At 36.8% G+C, this 25,441-nt stretch overlaps 1 protein-coding gene across 1 annotated transcript in view; it reads right to left on the reverse strand.

Moving 5' to 3' along the window:
- The window catches only part of RNF11 (ring finger protein 11), a 35,211-nt gene extending 9,986 nt beyond the window's left edge, over positions 1–25,225 (reverse strand). Inside the window, exon 1 of the mRNA XM_010984737.3 lies at positions 24,625–25,225. Within this exon, the coding sequence (XP_010983039.1) occupies positions 24,625–24,747 (123 nt within the window). The 5' untranslated portion in view covers positions 24,748–25,225. The remainder of the gene's footprint in view (positions 1–24,624) is intronic.
- Between the last annotated feature and the right edge of the window lie 216 nt (positions 25,226–25,441).

Raw genomic sequence — 25,441 nt, forward strand, 5'->3', positions numbered from 1 at the left:
GTCTGGTTACCTCTCTATCTCCCTCTCTACGCACCTTCTTGTTCCTCATCTAACAACTCACTGCTTTCTAGACCCACTGGCCTTTACAGAAGTATGGTCTCTCCCACATGAAGTCATAACACTTGCTGTATTCTTTGCTTGAAACACTCTCCTCCATCACTACTCTGCTTAAATACCTCCTTTTTCTTCTTTCAGAGCTCAGTTCAACTTCAACTTTCTCAGAAATCTTCTCTATTATCCTCTATTATAGGCTCTTATACACCAAGTAACTTTCCTTCACAGCATTTGTTATAGTTGTAATTTTATATTTAGTTATAATTTAAATGTTTGTCTTTCCCAGCAGACTGTAAGATCCATGATAAGAACTGTGCCTGTTTTTGCTTCTCACTGAATGGATAGATAAACAGCCTACTAAAAAGGTTACCTACTATTAGCTAAAAATAGTCACTCATTAACTTACTCCACTGTTTCTTTTCATTTCAGTGTTTCTTTACATTTCCTGGAATCCTTAATCAATCGCCACTTATTAGAGTTAGTGTACACTCTAATACTGGGATTATAGAGTTGTTTTTGCTTTGCTAAGTATATTCATTAAGAATGACTGATAATAATGGTACCTGCCTACACTATTCCCCCTCATAAAAGTGAACCCAAATATGATTTCTGAATACTTATGGAAAATAATGTTTATAAAATAATTATTTCTAATGTACAAGGGTACTTAGTACAAAAAGGGATACTATGAATCAGTTTATGAAAATCTAAATTACCAAGTACTAAATTGCTAAACGCTGGCAACTTTAAGGGTGGTTCAATTGGCTGCTCTCATCTATGTGTATATGAATATAATTCATGAAGTATTTCGTGCTTGGGCTAAAGAGGTGTGATTATCTGTACGATTATTTGGTTAATGTATTCCTTCATCACTAGACTGAAAGCTTGATAAGGGTAGGGATTATGTTGGTTTTGCTCACCAATACATACTATTTCTCTAGCGCAGTATCTTTCACATAGTAGGGACTCAATAAACTTGACTAGATAACTGAATGATTTAAATCAAAGCACTCATGTTTTCATAATCCATGTCACATGTTCATATCAGGATTTTGTAAATATGCTACGAGAAATTGCTAATGATTTGGATTAAGCCACAATAAAACCAAAAAAAAGAAGACCTGATATAAAGTACAACCAACATTCCTTCTCCAAGTAATAATCCAGCTTGTTGACTCTTTGAAATTTCTACCTACCATTCTACCCCACAGTGACTATATTATGCCCAAAAGCAAACTAATTATCTCTTTATACGTCCACAATCCTTCTCAAACTCAGATCACTAGTCATCCAAGGTAGGTATCTCTTCTTTCCTGATTCCTCTGACCTCTTCCCTTCCCTTTATCCCCATCATCTACTTAAAATGTCTTATAATCTTCTCTAACAACCATTTCCTCAATGTTAATAGGAGACATACATGTACTTGCCTTGCAAGTTTAAATTTTGAGAAAGAGACAATTCACAGTAAGAGAAGCAAATATATTTCAAATAAATTTAAATATTTTTTCCTCCTTAATGCTTTCTTTAATTCTCTACATAAGTCTTCTTGCAAAAACAAAACCAAACCCACACAACAAAAAAACCCCAAGAGAATCCAAGGAAAAGCATTTGCCTTAAAGAAAAGGAATAATTTAAAATTAAAATATGTGTTAGGAAAAGAAATGCAGCATCATAGAAGGGGGCAGAATAGAAAAGGAACAAAGGATTACAAAATATGCTGAAGCAGAGCAAAGGGAAAAGACAGGCAGTCACACAAAAAACCAAAGATCTGACCTTCTGATGAAAAAAATCTCTGAAGCATTCCAGTTGTTTGTTAATAATGAAGCACATATAAATTGACGAATGTTGTGAAAAATATAATAGGGTCCTAATCTCAGGGAGTTTACAGGTCAAGAAACACAAAAACAGATCAAAGTGTAAACATGCCTATGTGAAAGGTAGTGCATTAAAAGTTGGAGCCAGTTTAGGGAATATGATACAATTTCAGAAACTAAACAAAACAATGCAGTGGGGAAGTGCCTAAATAATGTGCTGAGGCTGGAAATAGTACAAGTCTGGTTTGTGGTGAAGGAAAAATAAAGTCACTGCTAAAGAATGCAGCTTGTCACCAAAAGCTGTATCCTTTTCTCCAGTAGGAAATAAGAGTCAGCTCTTCTGATTTTTTTCCTTATAGTCTTACAAGCTGCTGCTGGCACCACCCCCTCCCCAGCTGCAGTCTCCTACTGGGAATGTTTTTTCTGAATTTTGTCAGACTGAAACTTAAGGCCATAAAATGGAGGATTTGGAATAAATGGTCTCAATGTATTTTTTTAAAAATTGAGTTACAGTCAATTTACAATGTTGTGTCAATTTTTGGTGTACAGCCCCATGCATGTTCTAACTCTGATATTCAATGAATCTTGACCAAAATCCCCCAAACCAACCAACCAAACAAAACCCCAAAGATTAGCATTAATGCAGTTGCTGAACCATAAAGGGTAACAACTATACACATATAGAGAAGGGGGAAAAGCCAGCATCCCACCAATGATAGTGACAAATGATATATTTAGAGAAAGTGTACAAACCAAAGTGATCTGCATGGAAAAAGAGGACTGCTTCCAAGGAGGTGGTATGGTGTCTGCATATTTTTTAAAGAAATGGAAAAGCTGTTTTCTTTCATTCATTACAAAAATATTCACTAAGCACTTATGATACAGGGTTATATACAGTATCCTAATTTGTGGAAAGCTGGTAGGCATTATCACCACAGGCACTCAGCATTAGCAAATCCTTCTAAAGGTCAGGACAACTGAAATCATGGTCACATTATTATTTCTTGAATACCCAACCACATTTTAGATGTTGTTTTAGGCAAAGGAGATAGAGCTGTGATCAAGACAGATGACGTCTCTGTCCTTACAAAGTCTAAATCCCCTATAGTAGAGGGATATAGTGAAAGTAAACAAAGAGAAGATGATTACCTCATCTACAGCTCCTACAATCCCTAAACTGCCCATGACCTGGCAACTTTTGGGACAGGCACACATTCCAGTGGACCCGTAGCCTAGTCAACATCTGATGATTTGCACCTCCTGACCGATGAAGAGAGGTTGAACTAACAGACTGTATTCTTTCAGAATGAGAACTGGAAAACTGAATCAACTGAAATGAAAGGTCATTGAGCAGTAAATAAGAGGCATATGTAAACTGAAGTTCTGAGGAAACTGATGGTATTAAAGACAAATTAGAAATACTGAGTGAAGCAGACACTAGGAAAAGGCCACGAATGATCCCTGAAGCCCCTGGCTAAGAGAAATGGGAGAAAGTGGCTGTCATGGTTCCTTGACAGCATTCTGATTCTAATCTGTGTGTATCATTAAAATAAAGCACTCTTCCTCTGAGTTAATTCTGTCTAATACAAGACATCACCACTATTTTCTTTACTAAATGAGACGTAAATTAGACCACCGTTTCCTTCTCACCAAGCAAACTGATTTCCAGAGGGGAAATAGCATCCACTAACCGACAAAAAAATGCTTTCCAGTGGGGCAGATCTCAATGGTAGTTGCAGGCCAAGAGGTTTTCCTCTGACTTAGTGCATGAGTTATTGTTGGAACCACTTCTTTGCTACAATCAGAAGAGAGTGGAATTTTTTTCATTTAAGCATCCTACCTTTGAATTTTACCAGCTCAAAGAATAAGAATATAGACTTCCTCAATTGTCTTTCATCCTTAAAAGGAGTATGCAAATATAACACTATTTGAAAGCTAATAGTAATAAGACCAAAAATTCTTTGCAAAAGCAGAGTCAGAATATACACTGCCCTTTAAGGAGTTAATAGATGAGAGCTTAAAAAGATATTAATCCCCAAAAGAGTATGTCTATAGCAGCCAAGGGTTGGCTTTGGAGCTAAGGAAGTCTGTTATTGCACTTACTACACTAAGTTCTCTACCAGATACCCTCCCCCATTTTTTAAAGTCATTTTTTGAAGGACCAGGGCTAACATCACCAATAAAAATTAATTTTGTCTAAAAACTGATGAACTTCAGTTGCAACAATTTTGCCAAACTCTTTAGGAGGTATATTTCTCGGATTCTACGTTTTTTTTCTTGTTTAAGTATAGTTGATTTACAGTATTACATTAGTTTTAGGTGTACAACATAGTGATCCAATATTTTTATAGATTATACTCCATTTAACATTATTACAAAACAATACTATATTTCCCTGTGCTCTTAAAACCCTCCTCTTATTTTCCTCCTCCACTCCCACCTCCACTGGCAACCAACAGTTTGTTCTCTGTATCTGTGAGTCTGTTTTTGTTTTGTTATATTCCTTGCTTTACTTTTTTAGGTTCTACACATAAGCAGTAACAGAGCACTTGTCTTTCCCTAAGCATAATATTCTCTAGGCCCACCCACGTTGTTGCAAATGGCAGATTCTAACTGTTTTGGGAGTTAAATGGAAAACCAGTCCATTAAACATATATACATCAGTTAAAATACACATTCTATACCTGGTCAAGATGGCAGAATAGTAGGACAACAAACTCGCCTCTCTCGCGACTACAACAAAACCGTAACTGAGTGCTAAACAACCATTGAAAACAAAACAAAAAAAGACTGGAACCTGGCAAAAAAGATCAAATGGAAACATAAAGAAGGAACCACAGCGGGACGGTAGGAGGGGTATGCTCAAGATATAATTGGGCCCCATACCCTCCAGGTGGGCGACCCACACGCTGAAGAATAATTAAGTCACAGAGGCCTTCCCACAGGAGTGAAAGTTCTAAGCCCCACATCAGGTTCCCCAGCCTGGGGTTCCGGCATTGAGAGGAGAAAGAGACCTCAGGGCATCTGGTTTTGAAGGCCAGTGGGACTTAACTCCAGGAGCCCTACAGGACTGGAGGAAACAGAGACTTCATTCTCTTGGAAAGTGTATACAGATCTTGTGTGCACCAGGTCCAAGAAACCTCGGCCAGACCTGCCTGCTGGTTTTGGTGAGTCTCTTGGGAAGGTACGGGATGGCTACAGCTCACTCAGGGGACATAAAAGCTGGTGGCGGACATTCCGGGAGTGTTCATCTACATGAGCTTTCCTGGAGGCTGACATCTTGACTGGATCATTAGCACCAAGACCTAGCCCCACCCAACAGCCTATAGGGAAGCCTCACACCAAACAACCTACTTGGTGGGAACACAGCCCCACCCATCAGCAGACTTCCTGGGCCACAAAGGCCTATAGACACGGCCCTACCCACCAGAGATCCAGGACCAAGCTTAACCCAGCAGTGGGCAGGCAATGACTCCTCCTGCCAGGAAACTTACAGAAGCCTCTAGTCCAGCCTCATCCACTAGGGGGCAGATACCAGAAATAAGAAAACATCATCCCAAAGCCTGTGGAAGGAATCTACAAACACAGGCCAGACTCTACACTGGAACCAGCTGGACCCTTGCCCTTGGGTGACAAGAGAGGAGTGTACTGCTGGAACACAGGATGTCTCCCACAAGGGCCATCTTTCCAAGGTCAAGAAACCTAACTAATCTACCTAAAAATACAAATAGAAATCTAGACAACATGAGGCAGCAGAAGAACATCTTCCAGGCCAGGGCGCAAGATAAAATCCCAAAAGAAGGAAGTGATGAGGAGATAGGCAATTTATCAGAGAAAGATTTTAAAGTAATGACGGCGAAGATGTTCAGAGAACTCAAGAGAAGTATGGACGCACAGAGTGAAATTTTTAGCAAAGAGTTGGAAAATATAAAGAACATCCAGAGTTGACAAATAAAATCACTGAAATGAATAACACACTAGAAGGAACCAAGAGTAGACCAAATGAGGCAGAAGAACGATTCAGTGAGTTAGAAGACAGATTAGTGGAAATCACTACTGCAGAACAGAAAAAAGAATGAAAAGAAATGAGGATAGTTTAAAAGAACTCTGGGACAACATGAAGCACACTAATATTCACATTATAGGGGTCCCAGAAAGAGAAGAGAGAGAGGACCTGAGGGGGAAGGGTATAGCTCAAATGATGGAGTGCATGCTCAGCATGCAAGAGATCCTGGGTTCAATCCCCAGTACCTCCTCCAAGCAGAAATAAATGAATAAACTTAATTAGCTCCCCTTCATTAAAAAAAAAAAAAAACACGCAAAAAAATAGAGAGAGGACCTGAGAAATTTTTGAAGCGATAATAACCGAAAACTCCCCCAACTTAGGAAAGGAAACAATCACCCAAGTCCAGGAAACAGAGAGTTCCATACAGGATCAACCTAGAAGAACACACCAAGGCACATAATCATCAAATTGACAAAAATTAAGGATAAGGAGAAAATATTAAAATTAGAAAGAGAAAAGCAATAAATAACATACAAGGGAACTTCCGTAAGGTTATCAGTTGATTTTTCAGCAGAAACTCTACAGGCCAGAAAGGAGTGGCACAATATATTTAAAGTGATGAAAGGAAAAACTTACATCCAAGAATACTCTATCCAAAAAGGCTCTCATTCAGATTTGATGGAGAAATCAAAAGCTTCACAGATAAACAAAAGTTAAAACAATTCAGCACCACTAAAACAGCTGTACAACAAATGTTGAAGGAACTTCTCATAAGAAAAGAGAAAAGACGAAAGTGAGAAAAGACCTAAAAAAGATTGCTTTGGCAATTTGGGGCCTTTTATGGTTCCATATAAATTTTGGAATTGTTTTTTCTAGTTCTATGAAAAATGTTATGAGTATTTTGACAGGGGTTGCACTGGATCCATGGGTTGCTTCGGGTAGTACAGCCATTTTGATAATGTTAGATTCTTCCAATCCAGGAACACAATATGTCTTTCCATTTCTTTGTATCATCTTCAATTTCCTTCATCAATGTTTTAGTTTTCAGAGTATAGGTAACCTCCTTAGTTAAGTTTATTTCTAGGTATTTTGTTGTTTTTGATGCAATGGAAATGTTTATGCCAGTTATAAAATTCTGGTTTTTGAAGTGGGGAAAAAAAAAGTGAATGAAAGGCCGCAAATGGCAAAATAACTTTTTTTATGGGTGAGTTTTATTCCATTGCATACATATGCTACATCTACTTTATCCATTCATCTATTGATGTGCACTTATGATGCTTCCGTATCTTGGCGATTATAAATAATGTTGCTATTAATAGCAGGGTGTATGTATCTTTCTGAATTAATGCTTTTGTTTTTCTCAAATATATGCACAGGAGTGGAACTGCTGGGCCATATGGTGGTTCTATTTTTAGGGTGTTGAGAAACCTCCATATTGTTTTCCATTGTGGCTGCACCAATTTACATTCCCAACAGTGTACAAGGGGTCCCTTTTCTCCACATCCTTGCCAACATTTGTTACTTGTGTTTTTCTTGATGATGGCCATTCTGACAGGTGAAAGATGATATCTCATTGTGATTTTGATTTGCACTTCCCTGATATTAGTGATGTTGAGCAACTTTTCATGTTCCTGTTGGCCATCTGCATTTCCTCTTTTGGAAATGTCTGTTCAGTTCTTCTGCTCATATTTTAAATGAGTTGGTTGGTTGGTTGGTTGCTGTTTAATTGAAGTACAATTGATTTAAAATGTTGTATTAGTTTCTGGTGTACAGCATGGATGGACTTGGAGGGCATTATGCTAAGTGAAATAAGTCAGACAGAAAGACAAATACGATATCACTTACATGTGGAATCTAAAATACTGCAAACTAGTGAATATAATAGAAAAGAAACAGACTCACAGATGTAGAGAAGAAACTAGTGGTTACCAGTGGGGAGAGGGAAGGCGGAGGGACAAGATAGAGGTGGAGGATTAAGAGGTACAAACTATCAGGTATAAAGGAAGCTACAAGGATGTACTGTACAACATGGGGAATATAGCCAATATTTTATAATAACTATAAATGGAGTGTAACCTTTAAAAATTTGTGAATCATATTGCATATCTGTAACATATAATACTGTACATCAATTATACTTCAATTTAAAAATACATTGTAAAATAAATGGTTAAAAATATATATACTGTAATTTCAAAAAGCACTGAAAAATTTTTTAAAGTACATTCTCAGCATTGAGGAAGTACATTATAATATCTTACTTGTATTATTATATCTTATTTACTATAAGCTTAAAGGCCTACATTTAATATAACACCTCTACTGAGATATAATGCACAGTATAATTAACCCATTTAAAGTATACAATTCAATGGTTTTTTAGTATGTTCAGAGTTATGCACCCATCATCATAATTTTAAGAACATTTCATCATCTCCCAAAGAAATCCCACACCAATTAGCAGTCATTCCCTATTTTTCTCCAAATTCCCCAGTCCTAGGCAACCACTTGCCTGCTTTCTGTCTCCATGAATTTGCCCTTTCTGGACATTTCATGTAAATGGAATCATAAAATATGTGGTCTTAGGAGATCTAAAACATAGCATGTCTTCAAAGTTCACCCATGTTGTACCATGTAACAGAACATCATTCCTTTACATTGCTGAATAATATAGCATTGTATGTATATATCACATTTTGTTTAGCTGTTCATCTGTTAATGGACATTTGGGTTGTTTCCACTTTTTGGTTATTATGAAAACACTGCTATGACCATTTGTATATAAGTTTCTGTTTGGACATGTTTTCATTTCTCTTCAGTATACATCTAGAAGCAGAACTGCTGGGTCATATTTCAATTCTATGTTCAGTCTTTTGAGGAACGCCAAACTGTTTTTCAAAGCACTTGCACCATTTTATATTCCCACAAGAAAGGTATGAGGGTCACTTCCAATTTCTCCACATCACTGCCAATTCTTACTTTCTGTGTTTTGTTTTGTTTTGTTTTAATTATAGCAACCCTAGTGGTTTTGATTTGCATTTCCCTGATAGTAAATTGTGTTAAACATCTTTTCATGTGCTGAATGGCCATTTGTATATCTTCTCTGGAGAAATGTCTATTCAGATCTTTTATCTTCTTTTAAAACTGGTTTTAAAATGATTCTCTTTATTGAGTTGTAAGAGTTCTGTATATATCCTGGACATCAGTCCCTTATCAGATAAATGATTTGCAAATACTTCGTTGCATTCTATGGATTGTCTTTTCACTTCCCTGGTGTCCTCTAAAACATAAATTTTTAATTCTGATGATGTTCACCTTACTTATTGTTTGGTCACTTGTGCTTTTTGTATCATATCTAAGAAGGCTTTGCCTAATCCAAGGCCAAGAAGACTTATACTTCTATTCTTAAAGAGTTTTATTTTTAGTTCTTACATTTAGGTATATGAACCACTGAATTAATTTTTGAATATGGTGAGAGAAAGGGGTCCAACTTCACTCTTTGCACGTGAGTATGTAGGGGCCCCAGCACGATGTGTTGAAATTTCTTTTGAAAAAGTCTAATTTTAATGTGAGATTTTTTCCTAGAAGCCTAGTACAATGTTTCGGGGTGGAGGTTAAAGGTGTAAGGATTTTTATAAGACTGCTTATCTGAAGCAACCTGGGTCTCTGCAGGAGGCCTAAAAAAAATTAGTCTGACCAAGTAGGTTTTCTACATCATCCAGTCAAATCATCTGCTCCAGTTTCTACACAGCTGGTTTCTGTTTTCCAATGGACTATTCATTCAATACCAATCCCTAATACTTGCCTTCTAATTGTTCATGTTGTTTCATGTAACATACCCAAACATAGAAAACAAGAAAAATTATACTTGTCTTATGATGATCCTCTTTAAGACACAGATACCAAGAAAGCCCTGGATCTCAACATTGAGACGGTATTAAATAGTGAGATGCTGATGTTTGTCTACTAGACTGCTCAGGTTATGCCAAGTATTGGCACCTACAAGCTTTAAACTGGAAAATCAGGTTTAGTTTTTAGACTCTTCCTCAAACTCAATCACAGGGGTCAGATCATCAGGACATCTCTAACTAGTAAGAGAAATGAAGAGTAAAAGAACATGGAATACAGCATGCTTAAGTCCTTTTGGTAATGAAGCTCAAAAATAGAAAAGAAAAGATTATTAGAGAGCTATCTTAATCCAAATGTAAAGTTGCCCTATGCAAGGCTATCTCCTCATCAGCCAGCTATTTATTTACAAGTCATTTTCAAACAGAAACTGTCAGCAAACTACTTTTTCATAAAATGCCCCGGTACAATCTCTTAGGAGAAATACATCTTACCATCTCCTCTACCCCTACCACCATCAAGTATCAAGAAACTTATCCTGGAATATTAAGAAATAACCTAAATGTACAGAAGAATAATATAGACCTAGTGAAATACTTAATGGCTTTTAAAAACTGGAGCTCTAAAGACTACGGCAACACAAAAAAATGCTTACAAAATGACATTAAAATTAAAAGAATACAAAAGTATTAGTAATATTACACATATTTAAAAATATTTGCATTTGGAAAAAAGTATAAAGACATATACACCAAAATGTTAACTATGGTTACATTAGAGTACTGGAAATATGAGCTATAATCTTTATTTCTATGTAATTATATTTAATTTGCAATTTATTATAAAAAAGGAAAAAAACCTATATTTATAGAGTTGTCATTAAGTAAATAGCTAATTTTAAAAGCTAAACAGAAAATGAAAACAAAATAGAGACAAGTCACAGTGTGTGTTTAATTCTGGCAAGACTTTTATGAATTTTACAGCTGAGTCTAACTCTACTTTTTAAAAACTGAGGTGAAATTCACATAAAGTTAACCAATTTAGAAGAGAACAATTCAGTGGCCTTTAGTACACTCATAAATATTGTACAACCACTATCTCTATCTACTTCCAAAACACTTTCATCACTGTAAAATGAAACTCTGTGCTTAAGGTAGTTAACCACCCATTCCTTCTTTTTCCCAGCCTCTGGCTGCCACCTGTTTCTATGAATTTACCTATTTTAGATATTTTATATAAATGGAATCATGTAATACATGACTTTCTTTGTGTCTGGCTTTCTTTCACTTATCATTATATATTTAAGCTTCATCGTGTTGTGGCATGTATTAACTCTATTTTTAAGATACAGTGATCAGTCATATGTAATTCTTTTGAGAGTTCCTTCCAAATAGGGTACTACTTAGGTAAACCAGATTTGGTTTCAACAATGCAAGGTGGAATGCAAAGGTATACAAAATCAGTAAAAATTAACTTTTTTATATTTAAAAGTGTAAAACTATGAAAGAAAAAGGGTATTGTTAACAAATTTCAAAATATCTTTTTAAAATACACAAACTACTCTTAGTTTAGAACGGTGTAATGAAATCCAATGATAGAACATGCTGTTTGCCCTAAGTCAGGAAAATGTGGCTCAGTCTGGTGTTATAAAATAGCTCTGAGACATTGTCACATCTATTCAGTCAAATTTCTAAGAGAAGAGGACATCAAATGTTCTTAAATGTTTGTTCTTTATATTAAATAGCAGGCACTGAGAAATCACTAAAGGGGTATAACTTAAAGGCTTTATTTTAACAGGTGACCTGGCAGTGGCAGACAAGATATACTGAAGAAAGAAATGAAAGAAAGTAGTAACATAGTTTGAGATGATAGACCAGAGGTTGTTATTCAAGGTCTCAGCGTACGGGGGTACATAAATTCATTGAAATTGCATGCAAACTGCGCATCTTCTCAGGAAGATTTACGGTTTTCAGCTTCTCAAGAGTTATTAAACAAAGGGTTAAAAAACACTTACATAAACTTGGATCGTTGCCATACAAACAGAAAAATCAGTTGAAGGAATATAAGGAAAAATTCAAACAAGGAGATAAAGGAAACCTTGGTTTTTTGTTTTTGTTTTTGTTTTGTTTTGTTTTTGATATTTGAACACCAAGTCCCTCAAGAAGCCCTCTCACACAACTATAACCAAAAGTTAGCTGTCCCACCTCGGGTGTCCTCTAGAGCCTGTCACCACTATGACTTTGTACTGCTTCATGTCTGTATCTTATACTTGGCCTAACACTGAGTGACCTCCCAGATCCAGTAAAGTTATTGAAAAAATTATAACCACTTGCAGGTGCCTTAAGTCATTCTGCAAACACATTTATAATTTAGGCTCAATCAATTTTCAGTTGAATAACTGAAAAACAACAGTAGAAAACAAATTCTTGGAAATTAGGCAGTAATGTCTTCTTACAGAGCTTCTGAACTCAAAATGCCCTTTGTCCTAAAAAGAGCTTCTTGCCCCCAAGATGGGCTAGATCCATTTAACCTTGAATGGAGGGTCCCAATTTGAGGCTACCAAAAGTAGTCTAAATTTTTCTCTATTGAAAGGTGACTTCTGAAAATGACTTCTGACTAACAAAACATGTAAGTTTAAGGAATTTTCCTGGCTGTTCTCTCCAACTCTGGTCCAGTGACTCCCTTACCTCCACTTAGTTTAGTGACCTGGCCAGATTTTCCTAGATGAAGTATTTTAATTCCAGCTCATCTGATCATACATCAGCTCTTTAAACTAAGTATTAAATTTCAATCTGCTGGCCCCAAAATGGACTAGCTCTCTGCACCCAGATATCTGGATCCTGATACTTCTAGAGTCAGACATACAGTCCTGCCCACATGTGTATCTATCTCCAGCTAGTTTTCTCATCTTGTTAAAACAGAGGCACTATCATAAAGAATGCTCATAACCTAAATGTCCATCAAATAGAGAAATGGTTAAATAATTAATGGTCCACACAATAACTACCATGCAGCCCTAGAGAGGAATGAAGCCTTCTATATACTGATAGGGAAACAGATTCCAGATATAAGTGGAGGGGGGAAAAAAGGTGCAGAACTGTGTGTACAGTGGGCTACTTTTTGTGTAAAGGGATCAGGAAGGACTATTTGTATTTGTTTGCATATGTATAAAATCTCTTGGAGAATATATAAAACACATTAACATTAGTTGACTATTGGATGTGGAACTAAGAGGCTAGAGAACAAGAATAAAATACCTCATCTGCATTCTTGCAGAATGTATTACTTGACCACATGAATGTATTACTTAATACTTAATTGTTCAAAATAAATTTAAAGATTTTGTTTTCTTTCATGTAGGCCAACCCTACTACCTCTGTTTGGATTCCATCTGTTTCCACCTTCTCAGAAACCTTATACTATAGATTTTTGCTGCTTTCTCTATTCAACCTCTTCTTGTCACTGGATCCTTCCCATCAGCTTATAAGCACAATCAAATCTTTCTCATTAAGACTTAAAACAGACTAATCCACCTTCAATCCCACAATCACAATTCCACATCTCATTAGTGCCCTATTCCTATATCCCCCTTCATAGCCAATCTTCTCCCCTGTTCTTGATGTACCTTAATCTCCTGGAAAAAAAATCTCACCATACAATTCATTACTAAATTCTGATATTCTGGTCTCTTGAATATACACAGAATTCATCTGTAACTCTTAATCTCTATTGCCAACACCCTAGCTAACAATAGCTGCTAATGCAGTGGCTTCCTAAATAGTATCCTCTTCCAATTTGTTCCCAGAGATCTCCTTTAAAAACGCAAATCTAATTTAATTTACATAATATCTCCTCTGCCAGTCCATTTAAAATCCTTCACTGGCTAGCTTTCCACTGTTCGAGGATAAAGTCCAAAATCCTTAATAAAGATAATAAATGTAAAGGACCTGGCTCAAGCATCTTAATGACTATTCCCAGGGTACAAACATGTACCCACTTCTCTAAAATGCTCTTTTACAGAGAAGCAAGTTTGGATTCCTAAGAGATTTTATTTGAGATGCTGTACATATAAAATATTTTAAATATATTTCACAATCTTATCTTTTTGGCTCTGTATCTTGGAGTCTATTCTAAACCGACTGTGGGTTGTGAAATCAGTTTTAGAGGGTCAAAGCTAAGACTTTTTAGAAAATGAAATACACAGAACATGCAGTAAGGATTAATACTGTTTTTTTAAAAAACATTCTTATTTTTTATTGAAGTGTGGTTGATTTACTTTCAGGTGTACAATAAAGCAATTCAGTTACACATACACATACATATATGTATACTTTTTTCAGTTTCTTTTCCATTACAGCTCATTACAAGGAATTGAATATAGTTCCCTGTGCAATACAGTAGGTAATATTGTTTTATGAAAATTGTTTCCATTTTTATAAACTGAACCACAGTATAAAATATTTTTTTATTGTGAGTTGCCAAAAAATGTCTGCAGTCCATTGTCTAAGAAATTTGAGATTATGATGCTACTCTTTTCCTTGTGACACAAAATTTTTTATCTATGACTAAGAAATTACATTTCAAGTTAATTTTCAATAGATTCCAGAATTTCAGCTATTTAAAAATGGCCCATTTCATGCTATCTAATCTTAAATGAGGCCTGACAATTTACCTAACAGTGTTGCAACAGCAACACTTAACTGAATTCCTATACCACACCTATCAGAAGAACTCTGTGGCTCAAACCCCAAAGGCTTTGTGGTTTCTGGCAGCAAAGATATGAGCTCATGACCTGCAACTCAGAGACTGCCTCTCAGGGATTCTTAACCTTCTTTGTGGCATGAAAACCTTTGGCTATCTGACTGAAAAGTTATGGACCCCTTCTCAGATAGTGTTTTTGAATAAATACATAATACCAAAGAAATTAGTTATACTGAAATGCAGTTCTATTCTTGACTCTGTAGAGATCTGTGGACCTAAGGGTCCCAATCTAAAGATTATATTGAGTCTTAAGAATTCATACACCATAAGGAATCCTAGGTAACTAAAGCATGTTTTAAGAAATAAGAAGGATTTTGAGAAACAAAATCTAAGGACAAGAGAAAATTACAGACAATGAAACACACTGGGGAAGGGGAGGTGTATGTAAAACATGAAACACTGATAAGCTTATCTCAATATTAAAGAAGGTTCCTTCCCTTTCTCTTTCTCTACTCTCATGTTTATGTGGACTTCCTGCTAAAATCAACTTTATTTACTTAAGCAAGCAACTTACTTACTTTACCAAGAAAACTTTAAAAATAAATTTTTTGAACCTAAAAAAACAGTATAAGGTGCCTATGTATCCAAATCCCAAGATAGTTTACTCACAAATAGAAATGTTGCTCTACTCGTAGGTAGTACCTTTCAGCTCTCCTCTAGGAGGAGCTGCTAGGAAGTATTATGACAAGTTTGATTATTTGGTTTTCCAATATGCAGAATATTAGAAGAGGTACTACAAAGAAAGATGCATTAAAAGAGGACAAAGAATCATCTGACAGTTCTAAGACAGTGAGAAAAAAATGATAAAATGCAGATACAAGATTTAACAGCAGAACTGATTTCACCCAGAACATAAATACTGCAACAAAATTCAAGACTCTGGTGTCATCATTCTATTACTTACAAAGTATAATATATTAGTCTTTCTAGTAATTTTGAATCAATAAAATGAGATGAAAATCTACTCAAGAGTCAATACTTCAGTGATGTATGTGGGAAGAAGTGAGAATGAAAAGGGAGGACTGTTAAGTCTGAAAAAGGACCCAGCTAAGAATCAATCTTAGTAAAGCACTGTTAACAAAGGTAGTGAGTGTATTGGAATAAAAATGTTAAAAATATAGCATATTTTAGAATGTTTTCTATTTAAAACCTATCTATCCAGAATAAATTCTGTTTAAACTGGAAAATATCACTTAAATCTAACTGCAGTTGTACTTTCTACAATTGAGTTCATACAATTTTCCTGTATGACTCTAATATCCCATCTTTTTATGAGTCTTGTGTTTTTTTGGACCTCCTTGTTCCACCATTATCCCAAATGGACTACTTATCAGTACCTATGGCTTCAGGCCCTCTTAGCTTCAAATCTACTTCTGTGTTTTAAAAAATATTACAGGCAAGAAACAAGGATACAAATGTCTAGTGGAGATAATGCTAAATAAAACACATTCACACTATATTATAATTAGCCTTAATCAGGAATTGGTGCCTTAATATCAATTAATGATAAATGTACCACATCTTATTTCAATATGGGAGAGAAAAGTTAGACAGGGAGCCCTGAAAACCTAAGGGACAAAGAAAGGTGAAAGGAGAATCACCAATTGAGGATAGAAAAGAGGTCATTGCACATGAACAAATACCACTAATTATCAAAGAAATGCAAATCAAAACTACAATGAAGTATCACCTCACACCAGTCAGAATGGCCATCATTAAAAAGTCCACAAATGATAAATGCTGAAGACGGTGTGGAGAAAAGGTAGCCCTCCTACACTGTTGGTAAGAATGTAGTCTGGTGCAGCAATTATGGAAAACAGTATGGAGATTCCTCAAAAAACTAAAAATAGACTTACCCTACGATCCAGCAATTTCACTCCTGGGCATGTATCAGGAGGGAACTCTTAATTCAAAAAGATATATGCACCCCAATGTTCATAGCAGCACTATTTACAATAGCCAAGACACAGAAACAACCTAAATGTCCACTGATAGATGACTGGATAAAGAAGTTGTGGTAAATGTCTGTATATATATAAATATATATATATATTTATATATATACACACACACACACAATGGAATGCCACTCAGCCATTAAAAAGATTAAAATAATGCCATTTGCAGCAACACAGATGGACATACTAAGTGGAGTAAGCCAGAAAGAGAAAGAAGAATACTGTATGATACTACTTGTATGTAGAATCTAAAAAAATGACACGAATGAACTTATTTTACAAAACAGAAACAGACTCACAGACATAGAGAACAAACTTATGGTACCGGGGAGAAAGAGGGTGGAAAGGGATATATTGGCAGTTCAAGATTTGCAGATACTAACCACTATATACAAAACAGGTAAACAACAAGGTCCTACTGTATAGCACAGGGAACTATATTCAATACCTTATACTAGCCTATAATGAAAAAGAATATGAAAAAGAATATACACACACACACACATACACACATATATAACTGAATGACTATGCTGTACACCAGAAATCAACATAACACTGTAAACTAACTATACTTCAATTAAAAAAAAATCTTGTCCCTTTAACTAAAATAGTAGCTCCTTAGGGGTAAAAGGACTCATTTCTCCTTTCCCCTCGGTGCCCAACACACACTGACTGATAGAAGAAATGAACTATCAAGTGTCCTAGTTTTTAGCCTTAATTGTTATACTAAGTGACATGTAATTTTAACTAATTAGGCCAGTCTCACTCTTCTTAAAGTCATTCAGTCTCATAATTCAAAGAAGTTTTTAATAAATTTAGGAACAAATATATCTGGAGTATTGCTTTCCTCATTCTCACACTTTCAGATCCCTTAGTTACTTTACTATATGCTCTCTGGATTAAGTAACAAGATAATTACTCAACTGGCCCCAGGGAGCAACACTCCAGGTTGGCTATTTAATTAAAAGACAGGTATATGTGCATTCATATTAAAATGAACTCAAAGTATTTTTAATCAGCTACAATAAGGAACTCTTCTAAGACTTGAAAAGGAACATATCATAAAGCCAAGTTGAATATCAAAACCAAAAGGTAAGGCAGATTCTCCAAGAGCAGAAAATATATTTAGTTCTTCCTTGTCACTTTACTTTTCAACTACATATAGCCATCTCTTTTGCCATTAAAAACACACACCTTTGGCTATCTACAAGCCAGCTTTTCCTCACACCTTTCACTCACATGTCCACTCAGTCTTTAGTACCTTTACCACATTCTTAATTTCATTTATATCACAATTGCAAAAATCCTGAATTATGAGTATATTAATAATATCATAAATATTTGTTAAATTCAGTATTAAAAATTACTGACAAGGAATCAACTTCTGAAAATATGTTACAGCCTATTTTTTAATAAGCTATTTACACAGCACATAAATACATTCCTAACTCTTTGCTTTAAAGAAGATAATACATTGAAGTTATCCTCTTTTCACTCCTCTCTTCATTCCAGAATTTAACTTGGTTGAGACACAATAAAGCCAGAAAACAGAAAGAAGTGGTACAAATTAAACAAAAAAGACAAGGAGAACCTATAGTAGGAATTCTGTAATAACTTCTCTATTTAGAAGCCGCCAAATAAAATTGACTTAAAAAAAAAAAAAGAAATCCCATTCTACCAAAAGTATATTAAGATTTTTAAAGGTCTAAATTTTATAAAATAAAAATACACACTAGAAAGTACTAACTAAAAAATATTTTAAGAAAGTCTCATAAGTTCTCAGATCTTATGCACCAAGTATTCATTACTCCATCTTCTCAAGTTACCCTATAATTAGCTCTAGAATAAACTCTGACACGCAGACTGTCCTACTCTTAAAGGTGCTCATATATTCTTATTGGCAAAGAATCAGCCTTAATTAAAGGACATCCAGAGTGGGAGATCATGCATAAACAAACAAAACCCCTCCTCTGTAGATTACTTTGGGTAGTGTGGCCATTTTGATAATGTTGATTCTTCCAATCTAAGAGCACAAGACATCTTTCCATTTCTTTGTATCATCTTCAACTTCCTTCAATGTTTTACAGTTTTCAGAGTATAGGTAACCTCCTTGGTTAAGTTTATTTCTAGGTATTTTATTCTTTTTGATGCAATGGAAATGTTTATGCCAGCTATAAAATTCTGGGTTTTGAAGGGGGGGAAAAAAGTGAATGAAGGGCTGCAAATAGCAAAATATCCTTCTTTCTTATGGGTGAGTTGTATTCCATTACATATATATGCTGCATCTTCTTTATCCATTCATCTATTGATGTGCACTTATTATGCTTCCATATCTTGGCAATTATATATAATGTTGCTGTTAATAGTGGGGTGTACGTATCTTTTTGAATTAACTCTTATTTTGTGGCTGGCTTTATTTCTTTGATAACTATGTAAGTTTAAAAAGCTAAAGCTCTAAACGTTCTTAGAAACAATGAACAGTACATATATGTAAATTTTAAAAAATACGTGCAGTATATTGTGTATATGTATTTACATGCAATACGTTGTATGTATATGTGCAGTCAAATTATAACAGTTCTACCTAATAAACCTGAAAAATGAAAAAAAGAAAAAACCCCAAAACAAAACCCCCCAACGATGGTTACAAATAAGCAAAAATCTTTATTTATTAAGAAAGATGAGGCTGAGGTAAGCTAACTACACAGAACATGGACCAAACTCAAATGAAAAAGATGTAAAGAGATTAACTTTCCCAAAGCTTATGTACCTTATAAATTAGAAGTGATAAGACAAAACTGAATATGGTTAGATAAAAGAGTTAATGTGGGAGAGAAAAGCAGCCAAACCTTTTAAAGTACAAAGGCCAAACACCAAAGCACAGGATTCTGGGAACAAACTACAGAAGCTAACAACCATAAAACTTCACACTCAAAGAAAAACGCAGTAACTCATTTTCACATTTATTCAAGTATTTGAGCGCCTGCTATGTGAAAAGCATAGTTCTAGCAATGCAAAGATCAATCACCAGACTTGGATTCTAGTAGTGGAGCTATGACATTGTGATAAATAATTAAAATCAAATAGGAAGGATAAAGTGTCCTAACAATGGTAAACAAAGTGCTAAATGAGTTCAGAGTAAGAAGGGGGAGATTAGAAAAGGACTCACGGCATTTGTGCTGGACCTTGCAAGCTAGAATTTACATTGGGAACATTAAAGGAAGAACATTCTGGACAATGAGAACAGAATAAACAAAGGCAGAGGCAGGAAAGCAGAAGACATATATAGAATACAGCAAGCTGTTCAGTATGACTCTAGTATAGGTTTTATACAAGACTACAAAAAGTTAGAAAAGTATGTAAGACAGATCATAACTGTAAGTGCTAAGAGGGATCTTCAGTGATGACTCATGAAGAACCATTAAGGATTAAGAGGTAAAGGAATCTAATTTGGATAGAATTTATCAAGCACAAGGAATGAAAAGAATGGGGAGAAGAGGAGACATCAATTAGGTTATCATGAGGGGTAATGAAGACTTCAATTACAGTGGTGAGGGTACAAGAGAGAGAAGACAGAGTTCTAAGTTAGACACTAAGTGTCTACAACATATAAGATGCCATTACACTCCACTGAGAAACTTTTAAAATCTTAAGACACCATTCTCATTTTTAAGGAAACTGTAATCTAGAAATATAGTAAGTGTTAAGGCACCAAGAGCTAATTAATAAGATAATATATGATTTCCAGAAAAATATAGCAAACAAAAATTATTGCACTTAAACCAGAGGGGGGGAAATGGTCAGTGACAACTTTATTAAAGAGTTGATCTGCAATTCAGTGAAAAGACAGAACTTCAAGAGGGGAGGGATAAAATTTCACAAAAAGCAATTTTTTTAAAGTAAAATAATTTGGTTAGTTAAGAGCAAGATATGTGAAATTCATTCTGAGGTGACTTCCACCAAAATGGTAAACACATAAAAAAAAAAATCTTCAATTATCTGAATTTAACTTCATAAAGATATCAGAAAAACAAGGTATTATTGTTTTTGCTTTGAATGCTTAAAAATAAGTATTTGTTTCTATTTTAGATTTTTTTAAGGAGAGGGGTTACTTTTAACGCATTCTATAGGAGAGATCAGGCCTTTAAAAAAAAAGTAACTTTCAGTCAGTTTGAAATATCCAAAATGTTATGTTTTGTTATTTGTGAAAGAAGTTCCTTAAAATGTAACATAATTTGATAATCTCTCTTCATATTTTACACATAAGTGACAACTGGAATATGAACTCAGTTCCATCTGACTCCAAAACCAGAGCTTGCACTCACTGCTATATTACCAATAACCTGTTTTCATCTGATTTTAAAATCTCAGAATGTATTAATCACAAAGTGTAGGGCGAGCATGACATTAATAAATCTCAAATTATATAACTACTGCAAAACTGAGAGATACCACTTTATTTTCATATATAGATATAGTTAGATAAAAACATTGTAAAGTGGCTTTTGTTGTTGTTTAGTGAATATTAACTTCTTTTTAACAAGTGCCACTCTTGAATTAGCCTATGAGAAATGAGGATCTTAGAGTTACAGTGGTATCTCTGTTCACTTAAACCTTTCAGGGCTGGGCTACCTACCTGGCCCTTTCCTCTTATCAATCTTCATTCCCCAGCCTTTTATAACTTATCCTCCCACTCACAACCCTTCAAAGACTGCCCTTGATGGGCAGATTTCCTTTGTATTCTTTTTAAACATTTAGGAAGGAAAGGGTAGAGGGCATACCAAATTTTTGGTTTTTACCCTTCTAATCCAAGAAAAGCTCTAACCTCGTCCCTCCAATTTCTATAAGGATGAGGATTCAAGTACATTCTCATAAAATAAACATTCTGTTACAGAATATAAACAGGGTGAAAAAAACCTAAGTTATTTTATCAACAATAATTTTAAATCAACTCCTATATTTAATGTTATTGAGATCTGATTTCTAGGATTGATTCCTTAAAAATAATCCATAAAGGAAAAAGGCACTAGAAATATGTACAGTTCTTGTAAGATACTCAGCTGAACTTGCCTCAAAATAAATATATTAATTCATTTAAAGGAAATCAAGTCATTCAACCAATAACTGAGTGCCTAACATATGCCAGGCACTATTCTAGGCACTTGGGAAACAACATTTTAAAAAATTCCCTTTTCCTAGGAGTTTACCATCTAGTAGGAGGAGACAGATAACAGTTGATCACTTACTAATTACTATGAATGAAATGGGGAATCCACAGAAGGTTGGGTAGAGTGTCATGATCTGTTTTACCAGAAATCACTCTTGATGCTGGGTTAAGAACAGACTTAAGGGAGGGCAAGGGTGAAAGCAGGGAGACGAGTTAGGAGGCTAAAAAAGAAAACCAAAGGGAGATAATACGTACTTCCTATAAACTTTGATTGTAAGAGTGCAGTGCTTACTTTTCTTTTTTGGGGGGGGGGGATTAGGTTTATTTATTATACTTTTTTAAGAGGAGGCACTAGGGAATGAACTGCAGTGCTTACTTTTAAGCATAAATAGGTAAAACAAATCAGTTAGATTCTAACAGGAAATAACGGGAACTTATGGAAGCTTACTATATAGAGTGCTTGGCATTGTGCAACACAAAGGACATCTTTTAACTACTCAATACTGAAAAATACCAAATGTGTTCCTATATAATCAGCTACTCCTTTTACGAATGTTTTTAAAAAAAAAAAACCTACAGAACACTGACTATTCTTCAAAGAAATGAGCCAGTATTTCTGTAGCTCTGTTAATTATACTATTTTTGAAGGAAAAAATATTACTTCTGTCCACCGAAAATATAGATCATATTTATCTCGGATTGGTGTTTCTCAGACCATCTGAATTTACCATTCCTAAAAAACTTAATTCCTTGAGGTGCAACAAAATTTTTTCTACAAAGGTTTCTCTTTTTATGTCTCCATCTTTTAAAGAAGTTACTTTCTTCCAACTGATACCAAGTTTGCATATCAGCATCTAGGTCATTCACTTCTGGAAAGGGCAACCACAAAAAAACTCCCATTATCACAACATGTTTCCAAAAATGTTCCTTCATGATACTTAAAAAAATCTCTCATTATCATCTTATTCTCCTGCTGAATATAATTCCCATAAATCATAAGGAAGTTATCCTTAACAGAGTATTACCACAATGATAAGAAGAAGAGGGCAGTAAGTCAAAGATATTCAATTGCCTAGAAGGGGGCTAGAGAACATGAAAAGGTTTTGAAATAAAAATTGATAGTTCTAAAAAAAAATCTGTTCTTGATACCAAAATAAGCACACTGTCCTATAGCATTTATGAGGGAAACCAAGAGTGAAATGCAAACAATTTACTTCAAAGATTCAGAAAAATAGATTTAGCTTGGATTTTTTAAGACACTTCCCTTGTGACAATTCTTTGGAAGAAATGGGTGTGTAAATTTACAAAATGTAATACTGAATTCAAATTCATTAATCCATTCAACATTTAAGTGCTTATGTCCCAGGAACTGCACTAAGCATTGGGGATACAGTTCCTGTTCTCAACGGCTTATAGTTTTCACTTATCCCACAGTTACTGAGCATCTACTATGAGCCAGATGCTGGGGCTACAACAAAACAGGAAACACAGGGTCCCTACCTGGATGCAGCTTACACTGCAGGAGGGAAATGCCTCAAGAATGAGACATCTAACTTAACAAAGATAACACTCAAGTGTTCTATGTGCTGCTTATGGAAGTGTGAAGGGTTCAGGGGGACACAAAGAAGGGAGTGATGGATTCAGGGTGCGAGGGAGGAGAATGTAGAGACTTCAGATACAGCTGAGTCCTGAAAGAGGATTAGATGTTCACCTGGTCGACCTTGGAGGGACGTGCTCCAAACAGAGGGAGCAACTGGAGCTAAGGCAGAGAGGTGTGAACAGGCTGCTGTATTGACAGGCTTGGAATGTGAGTGTGAGAGAAAAATGGAGGCTTCTGTATGCCACAGTTAAGACTGGACTTCATTGGTATATACGAAAGGCCTCTGAAGGGTTTTATTCAGAAAACCAGCATATGTGATCAGGTTTTTCTGGTGGGATGAGACACTGGTTTACATAGGAATGAGAAAAGAATAACACTAGATAATGATGTCACCATACGAAACAACAAAGGAGACTGCCCAGTTAGAAAACTAAACCTCATTCAGGAAAAAAAACTAAGCCACTTCAACTATCCAGGTCGTTCTGGGAAAACTTTTTTATCAACATCATTTAAAACTGAAAAAGTAGAGGTAAGGTTTCATGTGTGTATATATATATAATGGACTATTACATCTACATCTCTATTTTGAGTTTTCTTAAGACTTAGCTCTTTGTTAATTGTGAAAACACATCTGGAGCTGCAGACTGCTGTCCAAAAAGCAATGAACCTATTTAGGAGACAATTCTTTGATATAAAGGGAGAACCACAAGTAATAGAAGGTATTTCTCAAGTTTAAAGGTTTCCAAAGTTTATGATAATCAAGTTTTATTAAGTCAGCATGTTTAAAAGGTGTGTCATAGGGGTGGAGCAAAAGGAGGAGGGATTAAAAAATAATATAAACACATATACAAACAAGTAACTCTTGATGTCGCTGGGACCAAAATCACTACTTGAAAATCGTCTCCCTAACAGAGGGAAAAGTGAACACCAACCAGATCCAATTAATACAGACTGGGAGGGAGGAGAGGATGATCACACACGAAAGTATAAATGGGGGAGGGGGGTGTAACCACCTATCTAGAACCCATAATCCAGCTGGCGGTGCGATGAGGAAATCATCTCCAAACCTCACAGTTCAGACTCCACGATTCAGACATAAATGCAGGAAAATGTCACTCCCAAACTCCATAAGCGAACTACTGGCCACTGGCCAAGGGTATATAATCACATACTCGGATCCCTGAACTCAAGGACAGAAGTACCATCTCCACACCGCGCTTGAAGGGAGGTGAAGGCTCTCCCCTATTCTGAGAGTGGGGAGCAATTACCCTCAGATCCAGCCCTAAGGGGATCAGTGCCCCCCAGGCCAGGTCTCGCCGAGGCCAGGGGCAGTGACAGCAGCTGAAGCCCCCATAATCTCGACCAGAACTGCCTCTACTCCTCGCACCCCTCTTCCCCAACACACCCTCCCCTACCTGATATGGCGGCGGCGGTTCCTGATCCGGCTCCGTCCCCTCGCCAAAGCTAGCCCGGTCGGACTGAGACTCGTGAAGCAGGGAGATGTCATCCGAAGTAGGGGATTTGAGGCAGTTCCCCATCTTCTGGGGCTGGCGTGTGTGATCTGAGGGAGGAAGAAAGCAGTGGCGGGGTCGTTCGCACGCTCCGCGGTCAGCCTCGGTCAGCGAGGTGGGGTCGGGCAGCAGGCCGGGGCTCAGGCGGCGGCGGCTCCCCCGCCCCCCGGCGCCGCTGAAGTGCCGCTCATGCCAGCCCCCGGGTTTGGGGGCTTCAGGCTGGGCCGCGGGCTCCGCTGGGGTCGCGGCGGTTGCCTCCTGCTAGGCGGCGGCTGTGGGGGGGGCGGGGAGACGAAGCACTTCCCCACCCCGCCCCCCCGCGGGGCGGCAGCGGCCACGGAGCTGCTGGGCTTAATCCAGGTCAGGAGGAGGGGGCGCGGCCGTCGCGACTCCCCCAGCTGCTGCCTCAGCTGCTGCTGCCCCCGCCGACGCCGGAGCCGCAGCCGCGGGCCTCATCCTACTCCGCCTCACAGCGGCAGCGGCGGCCTGAACGAGGCCAGCTGCGGCCCTGCGTCACGCCGCCGTGCGTGCTCTAGTCCCGCCCCCGGCGCTAGGAGGAGTGGGCGGCTCCGGCTGCGCGGTCCGCCCCTTCCCCCCACCGCCCCGCCCCGCCCCGGGTCCAGGTCGCCGCCACTGTTCCTGGGACTGCGTCAGTTTCTGCTTCTCTGACAGTTAGCTTGGGACCCTACCCCGAAACCCCTCTTGGGTCTCCCGTGCCTCC

The sequence above is a fragment of the Camelus dromedarius genome, chromosome 14, assembly GCF_036321535.1.
Source record: "Camelus dromedarius isolate mCamDro1 chromosome 14, mCamDro1.pat, whole genome shotgun sequence".
Classification (NCBI taxonomy): Eukaryota; Metazoa; Chordata; class Mammalia; order Artiodactyla; family Camelidae; genus Camelus; species Camelus dromedarius.